General features: G+C 44.9%; 1 protein-coding gene across 10 annotated transcripts in view; it reads right to left on the reverse strand.

Annotated features, from left to right (window-relative positions):
* EMSY (EMSY transcriptional repressor, BRCA2 interacting) overlaps positions 1-22,987 on the reverse strand; it is a 55,002-nt gene that overhangs the window by 21,472 nt on the left and 10,543 nt on the right. For 7 of the 10 annotated variants that reach the window (XR_016280283.1, XM_089513010.1, XM_089513008.1 and 4 more), the window contains 12 exons: positions 20,898-21,007; positions 18,203-18,302; positions 15,474-15,548; positions 14,714-14,895; positions 10,560-10,712; positions 9,505-9,764; positions 8,656-8,950; positions 7,075-7,377; positions 6,314-6,463; positions 5,673-5,843; positions 3,685-3,720; positions 2,914-3,050 (listed from right to left, as the gene is read on the reverse strand). Coding sequence is in view for 9 of the 10 variants with exons in the window: in XM_089513010.1 (XP_089369136.1) it covers positions 2,914-3,050; positions 3,685-3,720; positions 5,673-5,843; positions 6,314-6,463; positions 7,075-7,377; positions 8,656-8,950; positions 9,505-9,764; positions 10,560-10,712; positions 14,714-14,895; positions 15,474-15,548; positions 18,203-18,302; positions 20,898-21,007 (1,972 nt within the window). In the remaining variant the exon portion in view is untranslated. The remainder of the gene's footprint in view (positions 1-2,913; positions 3,051-3,684; positions 3,721-5,672; positions 5,844-6,313; positions 6,464-7,074; positions 7,378-8,655; positions 8,951-9,504; positions 9,765-10,559; positions 10,713-14,713; positions 14,896-15,473; positions 15,549-18,202; positions 18,303-20,897; positions 21,008-22,987) is intronic. The other 3 variants (XM_089513006.1, XM_089513012.1, XM_089513011.1) reach the window with 2 other exon arrangements.

Here is a 22,987-nt window from a genome sequence, read left to right on the forward strand (position 1 = left end):
TACACAACATCATAAATACGCAAAATTACAAATACAATAAAACAGTTACATTAAAACAATTCTGGCCAGCTTGCCACTGCTGTCAGAGGGGGGGAGACTAATTGGAGCCCATATCCGGGAATGCTAATTTGAACAGGAAGGTTTTTAACCCCTTCCTGAACTGGGCCAGGGAGGTGGCCGAGCGGAGCTCTATGGGCAGGGAATTCCAGAGGGTCGGGGCCGAGATGGTAAAGGTCCTCCTGGACGTGGAGGCTAGTCTGGCCCCTGGGACCCTCAATAGCTGCTGCCCAGATGTTCTGAGTGTGCGGGGCGGATTGTATGGGGAGAGGCGGTCCTCTAGGTATCCTGGGCCCAAGCCATTTAGGGCTTTATAGGTGATAACTGTCAGGGATGATGGGAGTTGTAGCTCTTCACCTCTGGCTCGAACTCACCACCTTGTTACGCACCGGCGCTGACCAGTTTTGGTCAGTGGGTAAAGCTTTGCTCTAAAGCAGCAGAGTTACAGAGAATAGGCTGAAGACCCTGACAAACTCTCCAAGCCTTCTCACTCTTGCTTCCACAGAAGTCTTCACACTTCTTCAGGATCCAGCTGGCTCTTGTATCTTCACCCAAGACACCAGACAACTCAGTAGTCTTATATAAAAGATCTACTTTATTCTACTATATACAGCTCCAAAACTATCCAACACTACTCCAGTACTACCCACAAAATACATTGGGATTCATAGCCATTATTATAGTCATTGCAAAATACCACCCACTGTTGTCTGTTTCCACCCAGTGGGGCGTGTACATCCACTCTCATTGGCTCTCTTGGTTCAACCCACAATTGATTTCATCATTTCACCTTGTCCACTTAACAATTCTCAGGTGTGTTCAATTATCCACTTTACATTTCTGTCCTTGGCATTTAGGACTTGTTAATTCCATTACCTTTTACACCTGTGTGGCTCCTAATTGCTTCTACTGAGTCACCCTGACTCTCACATACATGTTTTATTTCTTTCACTGTATATCCCATGTTGCATTTTCCTTAACAATAACCAACACCTTGTATTGCGCCCGGAAGCGAATAGGCAGCCAGTGCAGATCTTTAAGCACTGGTGTTATGTGACTGGCCCTGGGTATGCCAGTGACCAGTCTGGCTGCCATATTCTGCACTAATTGTAGCTTCCGGGTATGGTACAAGGGTTGCCCCATGTAGAGCGCATTGCAGAAATCCAATTGAGAGGTTACCAGAGCATGTACTACCGTTTCAAGGTTCCTCTGGTCCAGGTAGGGATGCAGCTGGCGAATCAGCCGAAGCTGATAACAGGTGCTCTGACCGTCGCATCCACCTGGGAAGTAAGGTGGAGCGACGAGTCAAGGAGCACCCCCAGACTGCGTACCGAGTCCTTCACAGGAAGCGTGATCCCGTTCAGGACAGGTGGAACCACCGCCATCCCCGGGCCAGGGGAACCTATCACGAGCACCTCCGTTTTCTCTGGATTCAGACTGAGTCGGTTTTCCCTCATCCAGCCCATTACCGACTCCAGACAGGCCACGAGAGGAGAGATGCCATCCCCAGTCACTGCATCAGTTGGAGACATAGAGCGTACTGATAACCCCGCGCCTCATGTCTCCAGATGATCTCTCCCAGCGGTTTCATGTAAATGTTAAAAAGCATGGGAGACAGAATGGCTCCTTGAGGGACCCCAGCTATAAGGGCCCTCTTATCGGAGCACACGTCTCCCAGCTGCACCATCTGGAACCTCCCAGAGAGGTAGGACCAGAACCACTGGAGTGCAGTGCCCCCAATTCCCACCTCTGCCAGGCGCTCCAGAAGGATACCATGGTCTATGGTATCGAAAGCCGCTGAGATGTCCAAGAGCACCAACAGGGACACGCTTCCCCTGTCGATGCCCAGACGGAGATCATCGACCAAGGCGACCATGGCCGTCTCAACCCCATAGCCCGCCCGAAAGCCGGTTTGAAATGGGTCTAGATAATCCGTTTCATCCAAGATCGATTGAAGCTGGATTGCAACCGCCCTCTCGATCACCTTCCCCAAAAATGGCAGTAGCGAGACTGGCCGATAATTATTATGCATCAGGGGGTCGAGGGAGGGCTTTTTTAACAGCGGTTTTACTATGGCCAATTTTAAGCTGGATGGAAATTGCCTGTCCCTCAAAGATGTATTTATAATCCGGTGTAACAATGAAGTTACCACCGGTCCCCCCCTGAGCCACTAGCCATGAGGGACAGGGATCGAGAGAGCAGGTTGTCTTCCGAATGCTTCTAAGGATCTTGTCCACATCATCGGTACTAACCGATGCAAACTGATCCAGTTGCTCCCACATGGCCAGAGCCTCCCTCAGCTGCCTTGCTTAGCTAGCTTGCCTTCACCCTCTGGGTCTCTGCCCTTCTCCTCATCCCACCCCACACCCCTCCCATGAGCTGCTATTTCTCTCTTTCTCTGAGCACTCCTCCAGGCTAGTCTCCATCCCTTCTCCTAGTGGATCTCACGATGGAGCTGGTGAGACAGTGATGAGGAGGCAGCAACTATGGGCAGCAGCCAAAGCAACAGCAAACCTTTAAAAAAATCCATCTGGATAGAAATTTTAGCTCTGAAAAAGAGAACCTGTTGGGGGGAAAGGAGGACATAAGACAACCCTACTCTCTAGGGCCATGCGAGGAAGAGGCCATCCTTGTAACTTTCTACCTGAACCTCAACAAGTACAGAAGACTAGGACTGAACCAGGGAATTACTGCATGCTCAGCAGAAAACTCAGCCCTCATGTGGCTGCTATTAACACCCCTGTGTCAACTGTGCTGCCCAACCTTCTGCTCAAATATTTCAGCCAACCACTAGCCAGTGTCATGCCTCTCACCCAAGTGAGGCCCACAAACCGTCACCATTTAATCCTCACTCACCCCTGCATTTAGTAACGTCGTGACCACATTTTTGCCGGGAAGTCCTTGAATGGTGGTGCCTTTCCCTGTTGTCTTTTGCACAACTATCACATTGGGCTTGGATGTCACGGGGATCGTTGTGATTTTGGTGGTAGTTCCTTGTTTAGGGACAAGGGAGGGAAGAAAAGGAAAGGAGATGTGATCAGAAGGCAAGGATGCACTCCAGCTATAGATCCCATCTTGCCATCCTATTATATATATGCCACCCACCCAGCACAATTTAAGGACAACCCCCCCCAAAAAACCAAAAACCGCAATGACCCCGCTGCATTCAAGAAGTGATGTGCAAATAGGAACCCAGAATCACATCCCCTCTTTGTTAAGACAGAGCGAGCCAAGTTTCACAAGTACTCCTCTGCACTAGGATGACAATTTCTTGAAGATTACTAGTGCCTTGCATTTAAAGGGCACTGCAGCAGAGTGCAAAGGCCTTAGGTTCAGGGAAGATTGTTAGGTCCCTAGGCACAGATTTGAACAAGTTAAACTGCAACCAGGAAAAAGGGAGACTGATGGATCAACTTTCAACAACACAAGCTGGCCCCTTCCTCTCCAGCCAGGCTGAGATTCAGGTCAGAGGCCATATGGTCCTGGGTGACCTGGGACAAATTAGCCATCAGAGAGAAATACCAGCAAAAACATAACTGTATGGGGGTGAGTGGGTGGGTAGATTCTTCAACACTTGCAGGAGAAGTCATACAAAAGGGTTTTGAGAGCATTGCGAGTTTTGAATACCTTTTTGTTGAAAATAGGTCTTCATCAAGGAGTTACCTTTTAAAAAGAAAAAGAAAATAAAACAGCTTGGTCTACTAACAATAGAACTTGCTTGGCAAGCTGCCAGCTTGTGGGGGAAGGGGATTTTTGTCATTTTAAAAAATACAGCACTATTTATAGATCTGCATTCATTCCCCTTCAACTGTAAAAAGAATGGTTTCACATTCCTTTTCTGCACAGGTTAACACTGCACCACTGAAAGGACATTCACGGTTGTCCCTACCACTACAAGTCTGCTACTCCCATTGCATGGAGCCCATGCTTGCAATCTCACAACCTCACAATATATCCACATATGATCAATACTTTCAAACCATTACCACTTCACATCACAGATCCAAATGGCTAAGTGGACATGGGTTGTCGTTGGTTCTTGCTGCATTAGTGTTGTAAGAGTTTGTTATAGCCAGAAGCAAAAAAGAGAGGGGCCATACATGAAGCCATCTGCTGGCTACCAGAGATTTCTAGGGTCTGATCTCATGCTTAAAAATGCCATGGAGAGACAGTACAATATACAGCCACAAAACTTCTTGTTTTTAAAAGCTGTGAGTTAACAAGTCTCTCAAAATAATGTAAAGATCCAGAAGGCCAGATGGTATCTATGCGGATTTCATTTTTTTCATTTGCATCGGTTATGGCTCCAAATCATCCCTGACCTTTGGCTTGCCAAGCAAGTAAAATTCTGCTGTAGAACTGGGGGAAGTCAGGGGAAGCGATCCCTATAGATTCCAGCTTTCAGGCACAACTACACCAGGAAATGGGAGATCCAGTGTAGTTGTCAGAAGTGCTCTCACTGTCATGGAAACTGCAGCTGCTCTATCAATGGGCAAAACAGGGCTCTTCTCTCTCTTTTTTCTAACTGTGACCACTAAAACACCTACAACAGGCAAATCTGGATTTAATGTCACTTATTTTATTTTTTTATTTTACTTAATGGTTTGCTGTTGCTGGCACAAGCAGCCAGAAACCTCAGGCTTATAAGCTCCTTCTCTGTTTTCTCTGCACTGGGGTGGGTAAATTTCTGTGCATGCCAAGACAAATCTTCTGCCCCAAGACTGTATTGAGACTACACAGACTACCAAAAAGGAAAAACATGAGGGTGGGAAGAGCTCCCTGAATAGGGCAAGAGTCCACTCCTAGTTTTAAAAAAATGTATTTTAAACAACAAAGCAGGGCCCTTAAAACAGGGTGCTGCTGGAAACTTCCAAGTGAAGAATGAAAATGTGTCTAAGAGCCCAAAGAAGCTAGAAAAAAAAAGAGGCTAGACTGTCAAAGAAAAAGTGTTTTTTGCTAGAAAAAGAATGTCTATGCGAGTCCAAAGAGGCTGGGGCCACAAAAGCAGCCTTAGACTACATGGAGTATAAGGGTCACTTTGTTTACCCATCCATTTATGACAACCTTGCAAAGTAGGCAAGTGTGATCACCCATCTTGCTGCAAATGGGAAGATGGCACGAAGACAAAAAAGGCTTTCCTCACATTTGAACCAGACACATTGCAGTTCATAGCTTCACCATTTAAGCCAGCTACCTTTCTCCAGTGCTCTTGTAGTCCTCCCATAGCAGGCTTTATCTATATATATATTCCTTTCTCAAATTGTCAACAAACTGAAAAGGAGGTTTTACTCTATGTGGCCTTCCACGTGTTGTTGGATTGCAACCTCCAGAATTCCTCACTGTAGGGGCTCCACTGCCTATGACTATTGGGATATGTGGTCCAGCATATGAAGAACTGCATTAACTCACATCCCTGCAGTAACCGAATGGGTATAGTAGTGCAAACTACAACCAAGCTGTGGCTTCATTCATTCAACTGCCTCTTATTACAACTATGGCTTTTGAGATACAAAACAAGGCTTTCCTCACATTTGAACCAGGGACATTCCAGTTCATAGCTTCACCATTTAAGCCATTTTATTTTTGAGATAAAAATCAGAAACATGTCTACCTACCAGAAACAATGTTACTGCTGATGATTTTGCCCCCCAGTGTGGCCAGAGATTTGGGGACAACCGTGATGATGCTGCCACTAGTAGTTTTCACATAGGTGGCACCTGGAGTGCCTGTCATGCGTGTCCCTATGGACGGGCTTACTGCTGGACGAGTGTAAGTCGCCTGAGTCCCTGATGGAGGGGGGAAAGGAGGACAACAGACATCAGTGGAACAAATAACTGAAACATTTGTGGAGATATGCAGCACTTCAGCCAGTGTGTGTGCAAGGGAAGCAGTGCAAACACAAAGCACAGATTTGGGCAAGCTCAGTTTCAGTAGCCAGTAGTCACACATCTCCAAGGTGGTAACTGGCAGGTAACAACAAAAATCTCTTCATGTAGAAACTAAGAATATCAGGGAGGCTAGATGTGAACCTCCTTTCCATCATGTTAACTGAAGAATCAGGCCAGCAGTTAGGGGATGAGCAGACCCACTTCTTCCAATTTACCATTGGGTTACTGCTTAAAATAGATGGAGAGGAATTCAAACAAACCAAAAGGGAACTCCTGTGTATTTCATTACCTCTGCTGTACAGCATGAAAACTTGTTTTGTGGGATTAAACACTCCCTCCTCTCCCAGACGCAGATAAAATGTACTTACCAGCAGGGGCTGTGACCAGTTTGGTTGTCATGATGGTCCCATTACTGCTCACCACCATGATAGGGGAATTGCTACTGCTGGGCAAGGTTGCAGTGACTGGTTTGGGCAGGATTTTGCTGGGCTGAACTTGCTGAGTGATTATTTTCACACCTAGGAAAGAAAGTTCCAAAAGGAGGTCCATGTTTTAAGAAGTAAGATAAATCCTCCTCTAAGCCCACATCTATCCATTAAGACACAAAAGGATCATAAAATGCTCTTCCCTATCAACCAATCTCACCAACTTCCTCCCATGAAAAACATAATGCTCAAGAGACTTATCACTGCCAGGAATTATGTCAACACCCATGTCCCAAAATGTATGCAACTGTGAACATGTAATATCTCCTTTCTGGATGCACGCCTTGAAATGCTATCATGAGTTCTGATGGAAAGAAAACAGATCCCCTCTATCACCTGGCATTCAGAGGTACACTACCTTGGAACCTGGAGGTTCCTTTTTGCTGTCATGGCTAACTACTGTGGGCAAGCACATGGAAGAAAAGATGAGGGATAATATTTTTGTCAATCCATTTAAGCTAGGCACCATGACCACAGCTTCTTACAGCAACACTCCTAATGGACACATTTCATCAAGAAACTATGCTGCCAATCCATCCTAAATCTACCTCCAATCTATTTCACTGAGTGTCACTCCTGCCTGCACTGCCCCTGTGACTGAGTTCAGATTTTGCTCCTGGCCAGCACCATCCATTTAGCAGTACCTGATTCCTGTTTGATCTGGATGGTAGGTTTAATGCCTGGCGGGAGGGGAGACTGTTGTGGGGTTGGGGGCTGCTGTTGTTGATGAGGAGTTGGGGGTTGCTGCTGTGTGATGGGCAAGGCCTGGGTTAGCTGCTGCTGTTGTTGCTGTGCCTGCTGCTGTAGCTGTGGTTTGGGGGACGGTTGCTGCTGCTGTTGCTGTTGCTGCTTGGGAAACTGTGCTAGTATCTGGGTTGGCGTTGCCACCAGGCTCTTGGGTGAAGGCAGCCTGGAAGATGCAACTTTGATAGCTGACGTACAGACACCTGAAAGAGAGAAGGCAGGAGGAGGCTAAGTGTTGTCCCCAAAGCAGTCTGCCTTCAATGGTGGCCACAACACTTTTTCCAAACTCATCATACATGCTGCTGCCCATTATATTTTCCCTCTAGACTCCTGTTAACTGCTGGACAACCAGTAAGTCTCCAGTACATTGGCAACACCTGTGGCTTGTTGGTATTCTTGCATAAAATGTCCTTCTTCAGAGAAGGGAACTTTACGCGCCTCCTATCTACAACTCCTGTCAACACCATCCGCTGTGTGGGAGTTGGCCTTATCCAGAAGCTTCGGCTCTGCTGAAAAAGCCTTGGTTTGAACTTACAAGACTAGGTTATTAGGAAATCCCAGATACAGACTTCTAATATGCATGTGTTTTGGGCCACAGTAAACCAAACCAAGCTTATGGTACCTTGTATGGGTTCATGTGTTTTTGACAGATTGTATTTCCTACTATGAACCTGCCCAGAACCTGAGATTTGCAGGGGAGGCCCTTCTTTCTATCCCATCATCTTTACAGGTACAACTGGTGGGGACACAGGAGGGCTTTCTTGATGGCTGCCCCTAGACTTTAGAATGCCCTCCCCAGTAAAGCAAGAATGGCTTCATCCTTGCTCTTCTTTCATTGGTAAGGAAATACTTTTTTTGAGACTTTTAGAGCTGAAGGTTTAAAAAAAAGGGGGGGGCTATAAAAGGTTGCTGAATTGTTTTAAAAATTAGTGTTTTGCATCTTTTTCTAAAGTCTACGATTTACATTATTTTAATATGGTTATTAAATTAATTCTACTAATCCAACTAATTTTAATTTCTATCTTAAAGTTGACTTTTGTTTATTTTCAATTATATTGTAATCAATTTAATTTGTAAGCCACCTTCAGTCCCAATCTTGGGGAAAAAGGTGGGATATAATTAAAGACAATAATAGCAACATACTGTCTGGGCTAGAGTAGGGAGGGGTGCCAAGAAATTGGTACAGTGCAAACTGCAGCATTCAAATCCAGTATCTCTTGTCAAAGTAGGGATGGAGAATGTATTTCAAGTATTGCTGGATTTCATCTTCCATCATCCTTCATCACTGGACTGGGCTGTCACATGTTCTCCATGCCCATCTATGGAAGGCCTTGGATATGATCATATGTTCTTACCCAATTCTCATGGCTGGACTTTAATTTCTGACACCAGAGAGACTGAAACTAGGATTTTTTGCATTCCAAACATATTCCAAACACAACACTGAGTGAAGCTCCTCTTAACAACAGCCAACAACTCACCCTGTGCTACTGTTGACATAACCACTGATGGTGTTGAAGATACCACAGTGGTCACAGCCACTGTGCTGGGAATGGAGGAAGGAGTGGAACAGGTCCCAGTAGTGGCGCTGGTGGTGGTACTGGTACTGCTGCTAACCAGAGAGGACTGAGACGCTGTTATAACCACTGGTTGCTTCTGGGTGGTTGAGGCAATGACAGATGTTGGGACAAGTTTGGTGACAGCGGCATAATTGTGAGACTTGGAGAGGATGTTGGGGACAAACGTTGAACTGGGAGAGGTGGTAACAATGATCACCTGAAAAAATGAACAATAAAAACCTTTGTTCATCACATCTGGGGGCTTGCTACAGTGCTCACTCCCCCTCCCCTTGTCACTGCTTCCAGAGACCGGCTCCAGAATGCACCACAACTGTTCACCCAAACAGAATGAAGACATAGCTGATCCATGTAGCACTGCCCTCATTCTCAACTGCTTCTGCATTAGCTAGCCCCATATGACTGGCTAAGAAGCAGTGTCAGGTCTGTAGATACATGACCGGCCCATGGTTTCTTCAGCTGCATTTTGTTTTAATCAGTGTTGTGAGTCAACTTGGATTCCAAATTGAAAGAAAGACTGGATATAAATAAATAAATTCTCAGACAGTAGTGGAAAACCTGTGGTCTTCCAAACAGTGCTGGACTCCAACTCCCATAAGCCCCAGCCACAATCCCCCCAAAACTATTCTCTTCCCCTGGTTTTTACTTAATAGATTACAGAAAGGAAGAGGGCCCACCTTTACTGTACATACACATAATGAATTCTCCAGGGAGAAAGAGAGAGAGAGAAATACAACCCAACCATGACCCAACCTTCTGGGTTGTTGTGTTGGTGGTCTGTGTAGATGGCTTGGTAAAGGTGATCTTCACAGGGGACATGTGGGGCGGCAAGGAATTGGCAATACTCTGCATGATGCTGCTCATCTTGGGGCTACCACTGACAGGCACCGTGATGGTCTTGGTGACGGGCGTGACAGCCTTCGGGACCTCTTTCAGGAGGACAGGGGAGGAGCTTGAGGAGTTAGTGCGGCGCCTCTTTCGGGGCTTCTCATCATCGTCTGAGCAGCTCACACCTGCAATGAAACATTCATAGACACAACTAAGTTTTGTAGCTTTGTGTGCCACCCAGCTTTATCACACTTGAGAAAGTCACAGAGTTGCCCAAATGCTAGTTGTGTGCTTCCAAGTTATTTTATTACTAATGACCACACTAAACCTATCACAGGGATTTCTTGGCAAGATTTGTTCAAACAAGGTTTGCCATTACCTTCCTCTGAGGCCAAGAGAGTGAGACTTGCCCAAAGTCACCTAGTGTGGTTCCATGGTCAAGGAGTTCCAACTGTGGTTCCAGACTTCTTGTCCAACACCTAAACCACTATATCACACTTGCTCTCCCAAACTCTGTTAATTACACCCCCCACTCAATCCTGGGAACTGTAGTTTATTGTGGCACCAGGGCTCTCTCACAGAGAAGGCTAAATATCTCACAAAACTACAGTTCCCAGAATTCCCTAGCACTGAGCCAGGGCAGTTAAAGTGATCTCAAAGTGGATTATTTCTGCAGTGTGTTTTGGACCTCAGTCTGCAGGCAGAAACAACACGGAGAATGAAATAACTCCCCTGAGAAGGAAAAAAACACTACTGCCTTTCGAGTGGTTCCTTTTATTTATTGCTCAAATACCCCATCCCTTTTGCATACATTATTCTGTTCACAGTATTCCTTTAACTTTGTCCAGCAGTAAATGCAAAGCGAGTTTCAAAAAGATGTGGTGTTTGCTGTTCCAAGCACTCAACTCCACTGAGTGCTCTGTTCAAGCCTTTCAAAGCCTAATCTCTAAGTTTCCATTTTTCCCCAATAGTTCACTTACTTTTGACATAAACGGCACTTCCACTTGGCAGGACTACAACATTGGAAGCTGGACTGGCAGGCCTGGGGGACTTCACTGTGGCGACACTGCCACTTGGGACTGGGGTGGATGTTGGGGTTGAGGTGGTACTTGTGTAGGAATAGCAAACCACCACTGCAGAGAAAGAGAAGGCAGAGCCTGTTACATGAACTAGATAGGAAAACCTGTGGTTATCCAGTTGTCATTTGGGAACAGTTCCATCATCCTTCTTCAATGGCTTTGCTGGTTATGACTGATAGGGAGTTGCAGCCCAACATCTGGAGAGGCACACATTATTAAACCTTGTTGTATAGAATTCACAGTCCTGAGACAATTTAAAAGCCATGAGTCTACTCTTTAAACATTCTGCTTTTAAAGCCAACATGTGTGAAGATGGTGCTTTGCAGTCATTCAACACCAGAGTCAAACACATTAAGATGAGAATGGCATCTAGGATGATCCTATGAAAACTTGGATTAGTTCTAACATGGATTACACAAACACACTTACTTCAAGCTGTTATTCATAATTGTGTCAGATAATTGTGCCAAACCTCATTTTCTCTGGAAATTTTGAATTGTGATGGAGATTTGGTTTGCTACCAAAGAAGCACTGAGATTGGGTTTGCTTCCAAAGAAGCACTGCTGAGGCCTATAATGTTGTCTACCCATTTTTAAGCAAGCAAGTAAGTATTATTATTATTATTATTATTATTATTATTATCCCACCTCTTCAATAAGATCGAGTATCTAGGATTTATCATTTTACTCCCCCCACAGAAAGTACTGTGGGAAAATAAAATGGCTGCTCCTGCATCTAGTTGTCTGGCACGGTTTGCAATGTTGAGGGTGACTACCAAAGAGCACTTGGTCAAGACTCAATACAAGCTAGATGTCAGCTTTGACCATGATTCTGCCAGGTTTAAGAGTCTGGGTGGTATGAAGATATTGTCTTAATCAAAAGAGTAAAATTCAGCACTCTGGGCTGGCATTTTCAAACAGTGGCATGATGTGCAGATTTGGTATACTTGGCAAGGGAGGGAATGACATTATGTGCCCTCCAGATGTTGCTAGAGTACAAGTCACACCAGCACAACCAATGGTGAGGCATGCTGGAACCTGGAGCCCAACAAACAAGAAGGACATTGATAAGTGAGAACATGTTCACAGCAAAGTAAAATAAGCCCTATAAGGAATAGCTTAGAGAGCTGGGTAGGTTTAGCTTGGAGAAGAGAGAACTGATATGATAGCCATACTTAAAAACATGAAAATGTCATGCAGAAGATGGAGGAGTTTATTTTCTGTTGCTCCACACACAGAAAATCAATGGATTCAAATGACAAGAAAAGATATTCCACCTAAACAACAGGAAGAATTCATTGATTTTGATTTATTTTTAAGAGTTACTTGACAGTGGAAGAGGCAGGCTTGAAGGGTGAACTGATCCTCTGTGGAGGTCTTTAATAATAATAATAATAATAATAATAATAATAATATAGTTTATTTGTAACCCGCTTTTCCAAAATTTTGATCGAAACGGCGAACAATTATATATAAAAAATATTCCAATAAAGTCAATTAAAAACAGCATTAAAAACAACACAATGATACCAGCAACAAAAGGGCCAGATAGAAGGGGAAGTCGATATATACATTCCTGGGTCATCAATGAAGAGAGGTAAAGGAAAAAAATGATTTTTCACAGTGGGAAGGCTTGGGAAAAGAAATATGTCTTCAGGTTCTTTTTAAAAAGAGCTAAAGATGTGGTGGAGCGGAGCTCATCTGGGAGACTATTCCAAGATCTGGGGGCCACAATAGAGAATGCACTCTGTGAGGTCCTCACATAGCATGTTGCTGGGACCTCCAACAATTTCATCCCTGTTGACCTGAGTGTGCGGGGCAGATTTTATGGGGAGAGGCGGTCCTCCAAGTATCCTGGGCCAAGCCATTTAGGGCTTTATAGGTCATTACCAACACCTTGTATTGAGCCCGGAAGCGAATAGGCAGCCAATTAAGATCTTTCAAGTGTTATATGGTCAGACCTGGAACAACCAGCGACCAATCTCGCTGCCATATTCTGCACTAACTGTAGCTTCCGGGTTTGGTACAAGGGTTGCCCCATGTAGAGCGCATTGCAGAAATCCAATCGAGAGGTTACCAGATCATGTACTACAGTTTCAAGGTCCTTCCGGTCCAGGTAGGGACGCAGCTGGCGTATCAGCCGAAGCTGATAACAAGCGCTCCTGACCATCGCATCCACCTGAAATGACAGCTGGAGCGACGAGCCCAGGAGCACTCCCAAGCTGCAGACCGAGTCCTTCAAGGGGAGCGTGACCCCGTTCAGGACTGGGTGGCAAATCTCACCACCCGGACCCAGGGAGCCTATCACCAGTACTTCCGTTTTCTCTGGATTCACACTGAGTTTGTTTTCCCTCATCCAACCCATTACCGACTCCAGGCAGGCATTTAGAGGAGAGATGCCATTCCTAGTTACTGCATCAGTCGGGAACACAGAGAAGCATATTTGGGTGTCATCAGCTTACTGATAACACCGCACCCCGTGTCTCCGGATGATTTCTCCCAGCGGTTTCATGTAAATGTTGACTAGCATGGGGGACAGAATGGCTCCTTGAGGGACGCCAGATGTAAGCGCCCTCTTATCGGAACAAACGTCCCCCAGCTGCACCATCTGGAATCTACCCGAGAGGTAGGAACAGAACCACTGGAGCGCAGTGCCCCCGACACCTAACTCCCCCAGGTGTTCCAGAAGGATACCATGGTCAATGGTATCGAAAGCCGCTGAGATGTCCAAAAGCACTAACAGGGACACGCTTCCCCTGTCCATGCCCAGACGGAGATCATCAACTAAGGCGACCATGGCAGTCTCAACTCCATAGCCCGCCTGGAAGCTGGTTTGAAATGGGTCCAGAAAATCCGTTTCATCCAAGATCGATTGAAGCTGGAAGGTGACCGCTCTCTCGATCACCTTCCCCAAAAATGGCAGCAGCGATATAGGCCGGTAGTTATTATAAGTCAGGGGGTCTAAGGAGGGTTTTTTAAGCAGGGGTTTAACCACTGCTAATTTTAATTTAGATGGAAATTGTCCCTCTATTAGAGATGTATTAATTATGCGGTGCAACATAGTTAGCACCGCATCCACCCCTGAACCGCCAGCCATGAGGGACAGGGATCGAGAGAGCATGTCGTCCTCCTAACACATCGAAGGATCTTGTCCACTTCCTCAGTACTAACAAACTCAAAGTGATCCAGTATAACAGGGGCCACGGAAGCTCTGGACACCTCTCTAATAGATTCTGAAGAAATACTGGCATCGAGATCAGCTCTTATCCGAGAGATTTTATCCGCGAAGAAGTTGTTAAATTTGCCACAACAGGCTTTAGATGGTTCTAAAATAGGGTTCAGGGAGGGGGGCAGATGTGTTAGCTCCCTCACTACCCTCAACAGCTCTGCTGGACGCGACTCCGCGGACGCAATACATGCAGCATAGAACGAATGCTTTGCTGCACCTATTGCCACTCCGTAGGCCTTCAAATGAGACTCTAGGAGTGCCTTGCTGGCTAAGTGCTGGCATCTTCGCCAGTTGCGCTCTAGTCGTTGCACAGCCCGCTTCCTTTCCCTGAGGTCTTCTGTATACCAGGGTTGTTTTTTGGAAGCAGGCCGGAAAGGACGCTTGGGAGCGATATTGTGTCTAGCCCTAGAGAGATCTATATCCCAGATGTTAGTCAGGGCATCAACAGAGTCACTGTCAGTTCCAGCCATATACCCCTCTAGGGCTTCTTGGAACCTTTTGGGTTCCATCAGTCTTCGAGGGTGGACCATTCTAATAGGTCCGCCACCCCTGGGAGGGCTTAAGGTAGAAGCCTTGATTTGAACCTCAACCAGAAAATTTAAACAAGAAGTTAAATTAGAATCTTTCAGGAGTGCTTTAGTTATGTATTCCTGCATAACAGTGGGTTGAAAGATATGGCCCTTACACAAGTCCTTCCATGATTCTATGATATCCGGAATGTTGCATGATTTCCATGCCTCGTTTAAGGTTTAAGCAGTATTTCTCTCACACATAACAACCATCATCCTCCCACTCCCAAAGACTGAACGAGAGAATGGCCAACATACCCTCACCTTCCTTGCTTCCCGTTTCAGCAGGGGAAGGGAGGGAGGCGTTGTGCTGGAGAGCTGCATTAGCAACTGCATTTGCCGTAACTGTAAAAGCCGTCTGAGGAACCAGCCGTGGCATCAGAGGAACCAGCCTTCGTCCTTCGATAGACCATTCAGAAGAGCTGTTTGGCCCAGACATACTGAAGAGAAACACACAGCCCTTAAGTGCCAAGCATCCTCCCACTGTTTCTCCAACAAACTCAAACTCCTATATATGGTTCTCCCCACTTATTCCTTTTGTTTCTTTGCAACCCTGACAGATAGGACATGTTGAAACTGATTGCCCAAAGTCACTCCCTGAGCTTCAACACTGGCTGGAATTTTGACCATGGATTTTCTGAATGTCAGTTTAAATACTTCAGTTTGCTATACCAGTGCAACATTTTACTGTCAGGCTGTAAACCCAAATCATTAAAAAAAAAGACACCCAATGATAGATGTGTGATACAGTTTTAAAGTCTTTATTATAGTGGGCCCTTGGTATCCAGTGAGGTTTGGTTCCAGGACCCTCCCCCCATGGATATCAAAATTGGTGGCTGCTCAGGTCCCATTAAATACAGTGGCATGGTAAAATGGTGTCCCTTATATAAAATGGCAAAATCAAGGCTTACTTTGGGGAATTTATATATTTTCAAAATATTTTCAAATCGTAGAGGCTTGAATCCATGGATAAAAAATCAGTAGATACAGAGGGCTGACTGTAAGACCTCTGACTTACTTATGTGCAATTGTTGTCAGTCGCTCATCATTTACTGCCCTCCGTACTTCAGCTCGATGCCTTTCAGTTGAAATACTGTTGAATGATATGAGAGCATTAGACACAGAAGTATGAGCTTCAAGAAGCAAGACGGTTCTTGAAACCCAAACCAATAATATTAAAGTGACCCAGCCATCTATCAGAAGCAAGACCACTGTGTGACCCAATGCTATCACTCACTACTCAGCCACCAGCATAATCCATGCCATTCCCTGACAATAATTCCCATCTCCTACTTGCATGGGACAAACAACTCCATTTCTACAAAAGACAGCAAGTTGATATGACCCTAACATCAAATATAACCACATCTGAAAGTCAGTAGGAGAACATTTCAACAACCCAGGACAACTGGCTGCCTGGTCCAATTGCTATATGGCCTCTCCCCTTTGAAATCCCCCCACTATTGGCTATGCTGGTTAGGACTGACTGGAGGTGCAGTCCACAAACATCTGGAAGGTTGTAACTTGCTGCAAGACAAAGAGTGAGAGATATTCTGTGACATAAAAGGAGAAAACAACACATACACACACCATTCCATTCCACATCCAGAAACAGACTGGACTGGCACCTGAACCTTGCTTCAGCAATGGCAATGGGAGACATCTGAGGGCAGGCTAAATAATATACACCAATGCTACTCAAAGTGGCAGTCCTCAGGCCATTTCCAATTCATGAGCTGCCAATCCACAGTGAGTTTCCAGAAAAGCATGCAACAGTCCTAGTCAATGGACACAAATATGGTGCCAGACCCCAGCACACAGGGATAAAAACTCCGCTAGTTCCCAACACTGGATAGCTCTAAGCCCCCTCTCATAGCATATGCAGTCTGATGCTTCACTGTGCTTGATGGTTGGGGTGATCAGGGGTGGGCAAGTGCTGGTGGTAACACCAAAATCTCAATGTCATATTCACCCCACCTCATGCCCAATATTTTGGGAGTGGGGGGGGACCATTAAAAGCCTGCACTGCCCCTTCATTTTCAAAATAGTGCACTGCCCAAAGATCTAAGACAGGAGAGTGCAGAAGAACAGCCAACTGCATCCCCAGAGTGCAAAGGGAGTGCAATCTGGGGAGCAGTATTGGGAGGTAGGGGAGCACAGTGGGGACTCAAAGTGTGCCTACCTTAGCTTCAGAGAGATTTTTGTAGCACCTGGAAGAAAGAAGTTGGCAGCATGAGCTTTCCTACACTTAAGTCTACTTCCTCAGATGCAAGTGGTGAATCCAAATGCTGAGTCCAAATGCATCTGAGGACATACGACTTAGGCCTACAAGAGCTCATGCTGCCAACTTCTTTCTTTCAGTTAGTCTCAAAGGTGCTCCAAGTCCCAGTTTGTACATACCCTTTACATAATAATTCTACAGACTAACATGGCTATCTTTGAATTTAGCTTCAGAGTGTAAATGACATTTATAATTTTTACAAGATTACAAAATGGGACTGTACAATAGTACCATCTCTTCATAGTCCTCAAAAGAGCTATTGTGCCTTCTTATCCATGTCTGGGTACAGTTCAAAGTGTTGGCATTTAAAGACATTCACTTGCTTGGATTGGAGTAGCTTCAGTTAAGGTCTACCTCCATATTAGCCTGCTGATACACAAAGAATGTCATTGTAGGCTTTTCTCACAGCACTGCTGCCCAATTAAACATAGTGGACAAGCCTTGCAGTCGTCATCCCTTCTCTTTGCAACTCTTTCTGCAGAAATCCAATGCTATCATTTTAAAAATATGTCTAGATCATGGATTGAAATTATGTGATTCTCCAGATATTGGACTGCAACACCCAGTGTTCCTCACCATTGGCTATACTGGATAGGACTAGGAGTTACAATGTAACACCAGCTGAGGGGCTTCACTCCAGGCTTAGCCCCAGAGCATGTACTACTTTGATGCTATATTCGCTGCAGCTTTGTTCCCATTGCAGTAATCTGGAGGGAGGTGATTTTTATTATGTTATTATTCATACTGAATTATGCCTTGCCCCCAGTTGCCCCTCACAAGTATTTTAGTTTAAAGATAGGATATAACAAACATGACAAAATTTTTCAAAACTGCATGGACCATAACAAACTTTGCCACTGCATCAATAACAAAGGAAGAGAGAAACACATGCAGGGCCTCCTTGGTTGTTTCATTGAAATTTGACCCACAAAGCACAAAAAACCCACAAAAAACTATGGATGCCAGCCATGGAAGCCTTCGACTTCCCATTGACTCACTCTCTTCTACTGGAGGCCCACCTCACCTTGAACTGCAAAACTTCAGCAAGTGTGATTACAGTGTGAAACTTTAGTTCATTATGATCTATCTGCATTTATCTTTGCTGCTGGTTACTGTAGCTCTTACCACTGACTATATGGCTTTAATTCTTTATTAACTTATTTAAAACCCACCTTTCTAAGGCAATTCAAAACATTAACAAAAACAGCTACAGCTAAAAACAAAAGTTCTTATACTGAGGGTTGACTATATTAGGTTTTAAGTATATCTGGTTATCATAAATTTCCTTCATTGCAAATTTCTTTATGTCTGAAGAGATAGGATGAGTTGTTGACTATAGTTTTTTGTAGGTTTTTTGGGCTATGTGGCCATGTTCTAAAAGAGTTTATTCCTGACGTTTTGCCAGCATCTATGGCTGGCATCTTCAGAGAAGTTGTTGACTAGTTAGTACAAGGAGCTTCAGTTACCTAAGCACTTTGGAGAGTTCTCCAAGGAGGTCTTTCTTCTCCTTCGTAAGATCCCCCTGTGCACGCAAGGCACTGATAACACCAGCATAGGCCTCCAATTCTGTAAAGAGAAAAAAAGAAAGAGAATATTGAAACAAAGAAGAACAAGAAAAAACCCTAAGTGAGAGATTCAGCAATATCAATACACAGCTAGCCTCTTGTTGTCTACTTCAGGACTGAGAGAAGCATCTGAGATAATGCTCTTTCTAGAAGCGGAAAGAGAAAATAAAAGAGGCAGGGGCATCTGTAAGTGCCCCCCAGATGTGCTGGACTGCAACTCTACTGGCTACCAGTATATTTCTGGGCACAAATCAAAACGGTGGTTATGAACTACATAGCCCATTAGGCCCAAGCTATCTGAAAGTGTATCCAGAGGGCAACGAGTAAAATGGTGAAAGGTTTGGAAACCATGACCTATGAAGAGCAGCTTAGGGAGCTGGTTATGTTTAGCTTTGGGAAGAGAAGGGTAGGAGGGGACACAGATAGCCGTGTTCAAGTATTTGAAGGGATAGCATATTAGAATAATAGAATTATAGAGTTGGAAGAGGCCACAATGGCCATCCAGTCCAACCCCTTGCCATGCAGGAACTCACAATCAAAGCATCCCTGACAGATGGTTATCCAGCTTCTGTTTATAGATATCCAAAAGAGACTCCACTACCCTCCAAGGGAATGTGTTCCACTATCAAACAGCTCTTACTGTCAGGAAGTTCTTCCTAATGTTGAAGTGGCTCCTTTCCTGTAGCTTGAATCCATTGTTCTGGGTCCTACTCTCTGGAATGTGATTATGGCATTCCCTTCTAAATGATCGCAGACTCTGTTTAATTATCTGCTCTAGAATCTAGATTTAAGGATGGCACAAGCTTGTTTTCTGCTTTTCCAGAGACTGGCGCATGGAGCAGTGGATTCAAGTTAAAGGAAAAGAGATTCCACCTGAGGAAGAATTCCTGACAGCAAGAGCTGTTCAACACTAGAACACTCTGCTTCACAGAGTGGTGAAGTCTCCTACTTTGGAGGGTTTTAAACAGAGGCTGGATGGCCATCTGTCAGGACTGCTTTGTGCATAGCACAATGGGGTTGAACTGGATGGCCCTTGTAGTCTCTCTCAACTTTATGACTACTGTATGTGATTCTATTATCTCCCTCTGCAAACCTGCCAGTCTTAAGATCCTTGAAAGAAGGCTTTCTCTCAGTCCTGCCATCATCACAGCCCTCTAATCAGAAAGAGAGCCTACTCAGTGACTGCTCCTTTTCCATGGGAGGCTACATCGGCTCCCTCTCTGTTGTCTTTTCTCAAGTACTGAAAGACCTTTTCATTCACACAATTTTTTAAAAACTGTGGGGAGTATGCTGTATTTTAATTGTATTTAGATACATAGTGCGCTGTGCCATCCACAGATGCATTTTACGCAGCTTCCAGCTTATGCGGAAGCCGCGCAGGGAGTAAAATAATGGAGTGCGTGCCCATGGCGTGGGTACATTGCCCCACCACATGCATGTGCCCCATTATTTTCTATGGGGCTCGAGCACAGGCGGATTTTCCCTTATGCGGGAGGATCCGGAACGGTTCCCCAAGTAAGGGGAAGGCCCACTGTATAACATTTTCTCCAGCCAGTCCTCATGTGACTTTGGGAGTCCCACTTCAGTGGGAGGTGGTGGAACTTTTCTAACAGAATATAGGATGAGCAGGGACTGCTGATCAACATAGCTTCAACCAGCACTGCAACTGTAGTCCCAAGACTTTACACCTACAACTGTCAATTGAATTATTTTTGTTGTTCATGATCATTACCCTGACAGGTAACAAAAGACTTCTAATTAAGTTTCACAACCCAGATCTTATATACCATATACACTTGACTATAAGTCGACCTCATGTGTAAATTGAGGGCAAGTTTTGGGGACAAAATTATGGATTTTGCTAAGACCCGTGGATAAGTCGAGGGTAAAATTTAGGGGCACATAACAAAGGATCTAAAGGATGAAGCAAAGCAAAATAATGTCAAAGAACTTATAAAATTCCAGCAGACATAACTCTATGTGCTTGTTCTTAAGACTGGATGGATAAGAGAGTAGAGGGAGGTCAGAGCTTTACATATTATAATTTTGCTTTTCATAAGGAGATGGCTCATTCTTTTAAATAAGAGTTAAAGTACAAGACTTACACTGACCCTGGAGGTCTTCAAACAGAGGCTGGATGGCCATCTGTCGGGGATGCTTTGATCTGGATTTCCTGCATGGAAGAGGGTTGGATTGGATGGCCCTTGCGGTCTCTTCCAACTCTATGATTCTATGATAAGTCGACTCAGGTTTTTGGGGTCAATTTTTTGACCTAAATTTCTAGACTTATACATGAGTATATACAGTATACATGTCAGAGGCAGTCAGTGCAAAGATAACCATACTACATGGTCTTTTCCAATTTGGGAAGCTAAGGAGGGGTCACATCTGGTTAGAACTTAAATGGGAGACCACAAGGGAATAATACCAGGGTTCTTTACTAAAGTCTAGGAAAGAATTCTGCATTAAATGGTGGCCAGACATTGCTGCCATTCAGAGTTGACAACACTGGGCTACATGGATCAAAAGTCTCAACCAGCAGAAGGCAGCTTCCAAAGAGCAAAGATTCCAATCCAGTGGATCCCCCTCATCATACCCAGTTTACGAAGGACCCGTTTGCACTCATCCCTGCTGAGATCCAGAAGGGTTGGCCACACAACAGGCATCTTTCCACTGCTGGTCTGCCTCCCGCAGAGCTCAGCCTCCCTGCAAACACAAGACAAGTACAGAAAGTGTGAGCAAAGAAGACAATTTCTATCACAGGCTCTTCTGAATATATAAACATTGCAGCAGTACCAACCAACCACCTGCGCTGCACACATGGCCAAACCACAGCTGTGAGGGCATTCAAAACCAGCTGACATGATGTAATTAGAAGAAAGTGGACTGTGGAAAAACTAACTTAGCACACCAAAGATCAGAATTCTCTGGGATTGTCACCAGGAGAGTTGCTTTTTGTCAGGGACAGGGAATTTGTGGCTCTCCAGATGTTGCGGGATTGCAACTGCCAGCATCCCTTCACTACTGCTTATGCTGAGTTGGCCTGATGGGAATTGCAGTTCAAAAGCATCTAGCTATATGAAGATTAAGATTTGGAATTATGGAATTTGTTTGGGGAAGGCGAGGGGTTGGCGTTGACAGCTAATAGAAAAAAAGGTTCTGTGTCTTGCATCTTTCAACTGCATCAGTATTCAGGAATAGGTGTAATCATTGCATACTTCACAAACTTACAAATTATTTTGTAGACTGGTGAGTATTCTGATTTGATATTCTGCTGTCCTGAATAAATGTTCTCAAAGGAGGTGAAACATTAAAGAAGAAGGGAAGGCAATAATACAATAAAACCCCTCCCCCCAAAAAAGAGAGGACAGCCAATAAAATCCTGCAAATTTTAACCGTCATACATCACAATGGATCATATCTGCCCCCACAGTCACATTCTGCCATAGAACTGGACCTCTGCTGTAAGCATTCAACAACAGTCACCTGAACAGCTTATACATAATGTCCATACATTTCAGTCACTTCTTGTGTACAGATTTTTAAAAAGAAAAGAAAAATAGACTGGGGCATGTTACAGACCGCCCTTTTGGGGCGGCCTGTATCCGGCCCTTTCCCCGCCAGATCGGGGCCTCAGCTACCACAACGGCAGCCTCTGAGGCCCCGATTCACCGCTTTCCAGGCCGCGGGGAAGCAACAAAAGGCTGCTTCCCTGCGGCCTGGAAAGGGGTATCCTTGGGGCTTCATGCCCCAAGGAAACCCGACGGCAGCGGGGACAAACAGAAAGGGGCTGCTCGGCCCCTTTCTGCTTTGCGTCTCTGGAGCAGCCATCTAAAGGCTGCGCCCAGCGACGCAAAGCTGGAAGGAGCTCCGAAACATAAGATGTGCACATTAAATCCTGCTGCTAACCAGAACACTGTATATGTATGTGCCCTCACATTCCTGTTGACTTATGGCAACCCCATTACAGTGGTTAGGGGTGAAGGATCCCTGTCAATGTAGAAAAACTGCAAATTAAAAAAAAACTATTCTTTTTACCAATCTCCAGGCCTTCCAGTGCATCTCTATGATCAACATCTGCCAGAAGTTGACCATAGAATCATGCCGGAGGATCTAGAAATGCTTAAAGAAGTGTTTTCTCTAGGAACTCCTAGGTTCTCCAACACAGTTCTATGGTCAACTTCTGACAGAGTTGCACTGGAGGATCTAGCCTAGAGATTCCTACAGAGGACATATTAATCAAAACTGCAAATAAACAAATCTGCAAAAGTCAAATCTGCAAATGTGGAGGCCAACTATAATTTCATGGGGTTTCCTTAGGCAAGGAATACTCAGAGATGGTTTTGTCAGTTCCTTCCTCTGAAATACAGCCTACAGTAACATACCCTGGAATTCCAATAGGGACAGAAATTAACTCATAACTGACTCAATGCAAGGCTACTGCTGCTGTTTTAAAATCCTGATGCAGGAGAGTTAAAACAATCCTGAAGGACTTTGCCATAAAGCATGCCCAAACAAAGAGCAGAGATGTCACCCCAACTGTGTGTAAACACTAAGTGCATCACAGAAGGTGGCAGAGCTGAAAGTCAGCCCTGGTCAGTAATCAAGTGTGTGTAGCCAGGGGCATACGGGCACAGCGGTCCTTCAAACAGCCAGACCCCAAAGCTTTCAGGGCAGTCTTTCCTA

The sequence above is a fragment of the Sceloporus occidentalis genome, unplaced genomic scaffold, assembly GCF_023333645.1.
Source record: "Sceloporus occidentalis isolate IW3139 unplaced genomic scaffold, rSceOcc1.0.p SCAF_2, whole genome shotgun sequence".
NCBI lineage: Eukaryota > Metazoa > Chordata > Lepidosauria > Squamata > Phrynosomatidae > Sceloporus > Sceloporus occidentalis.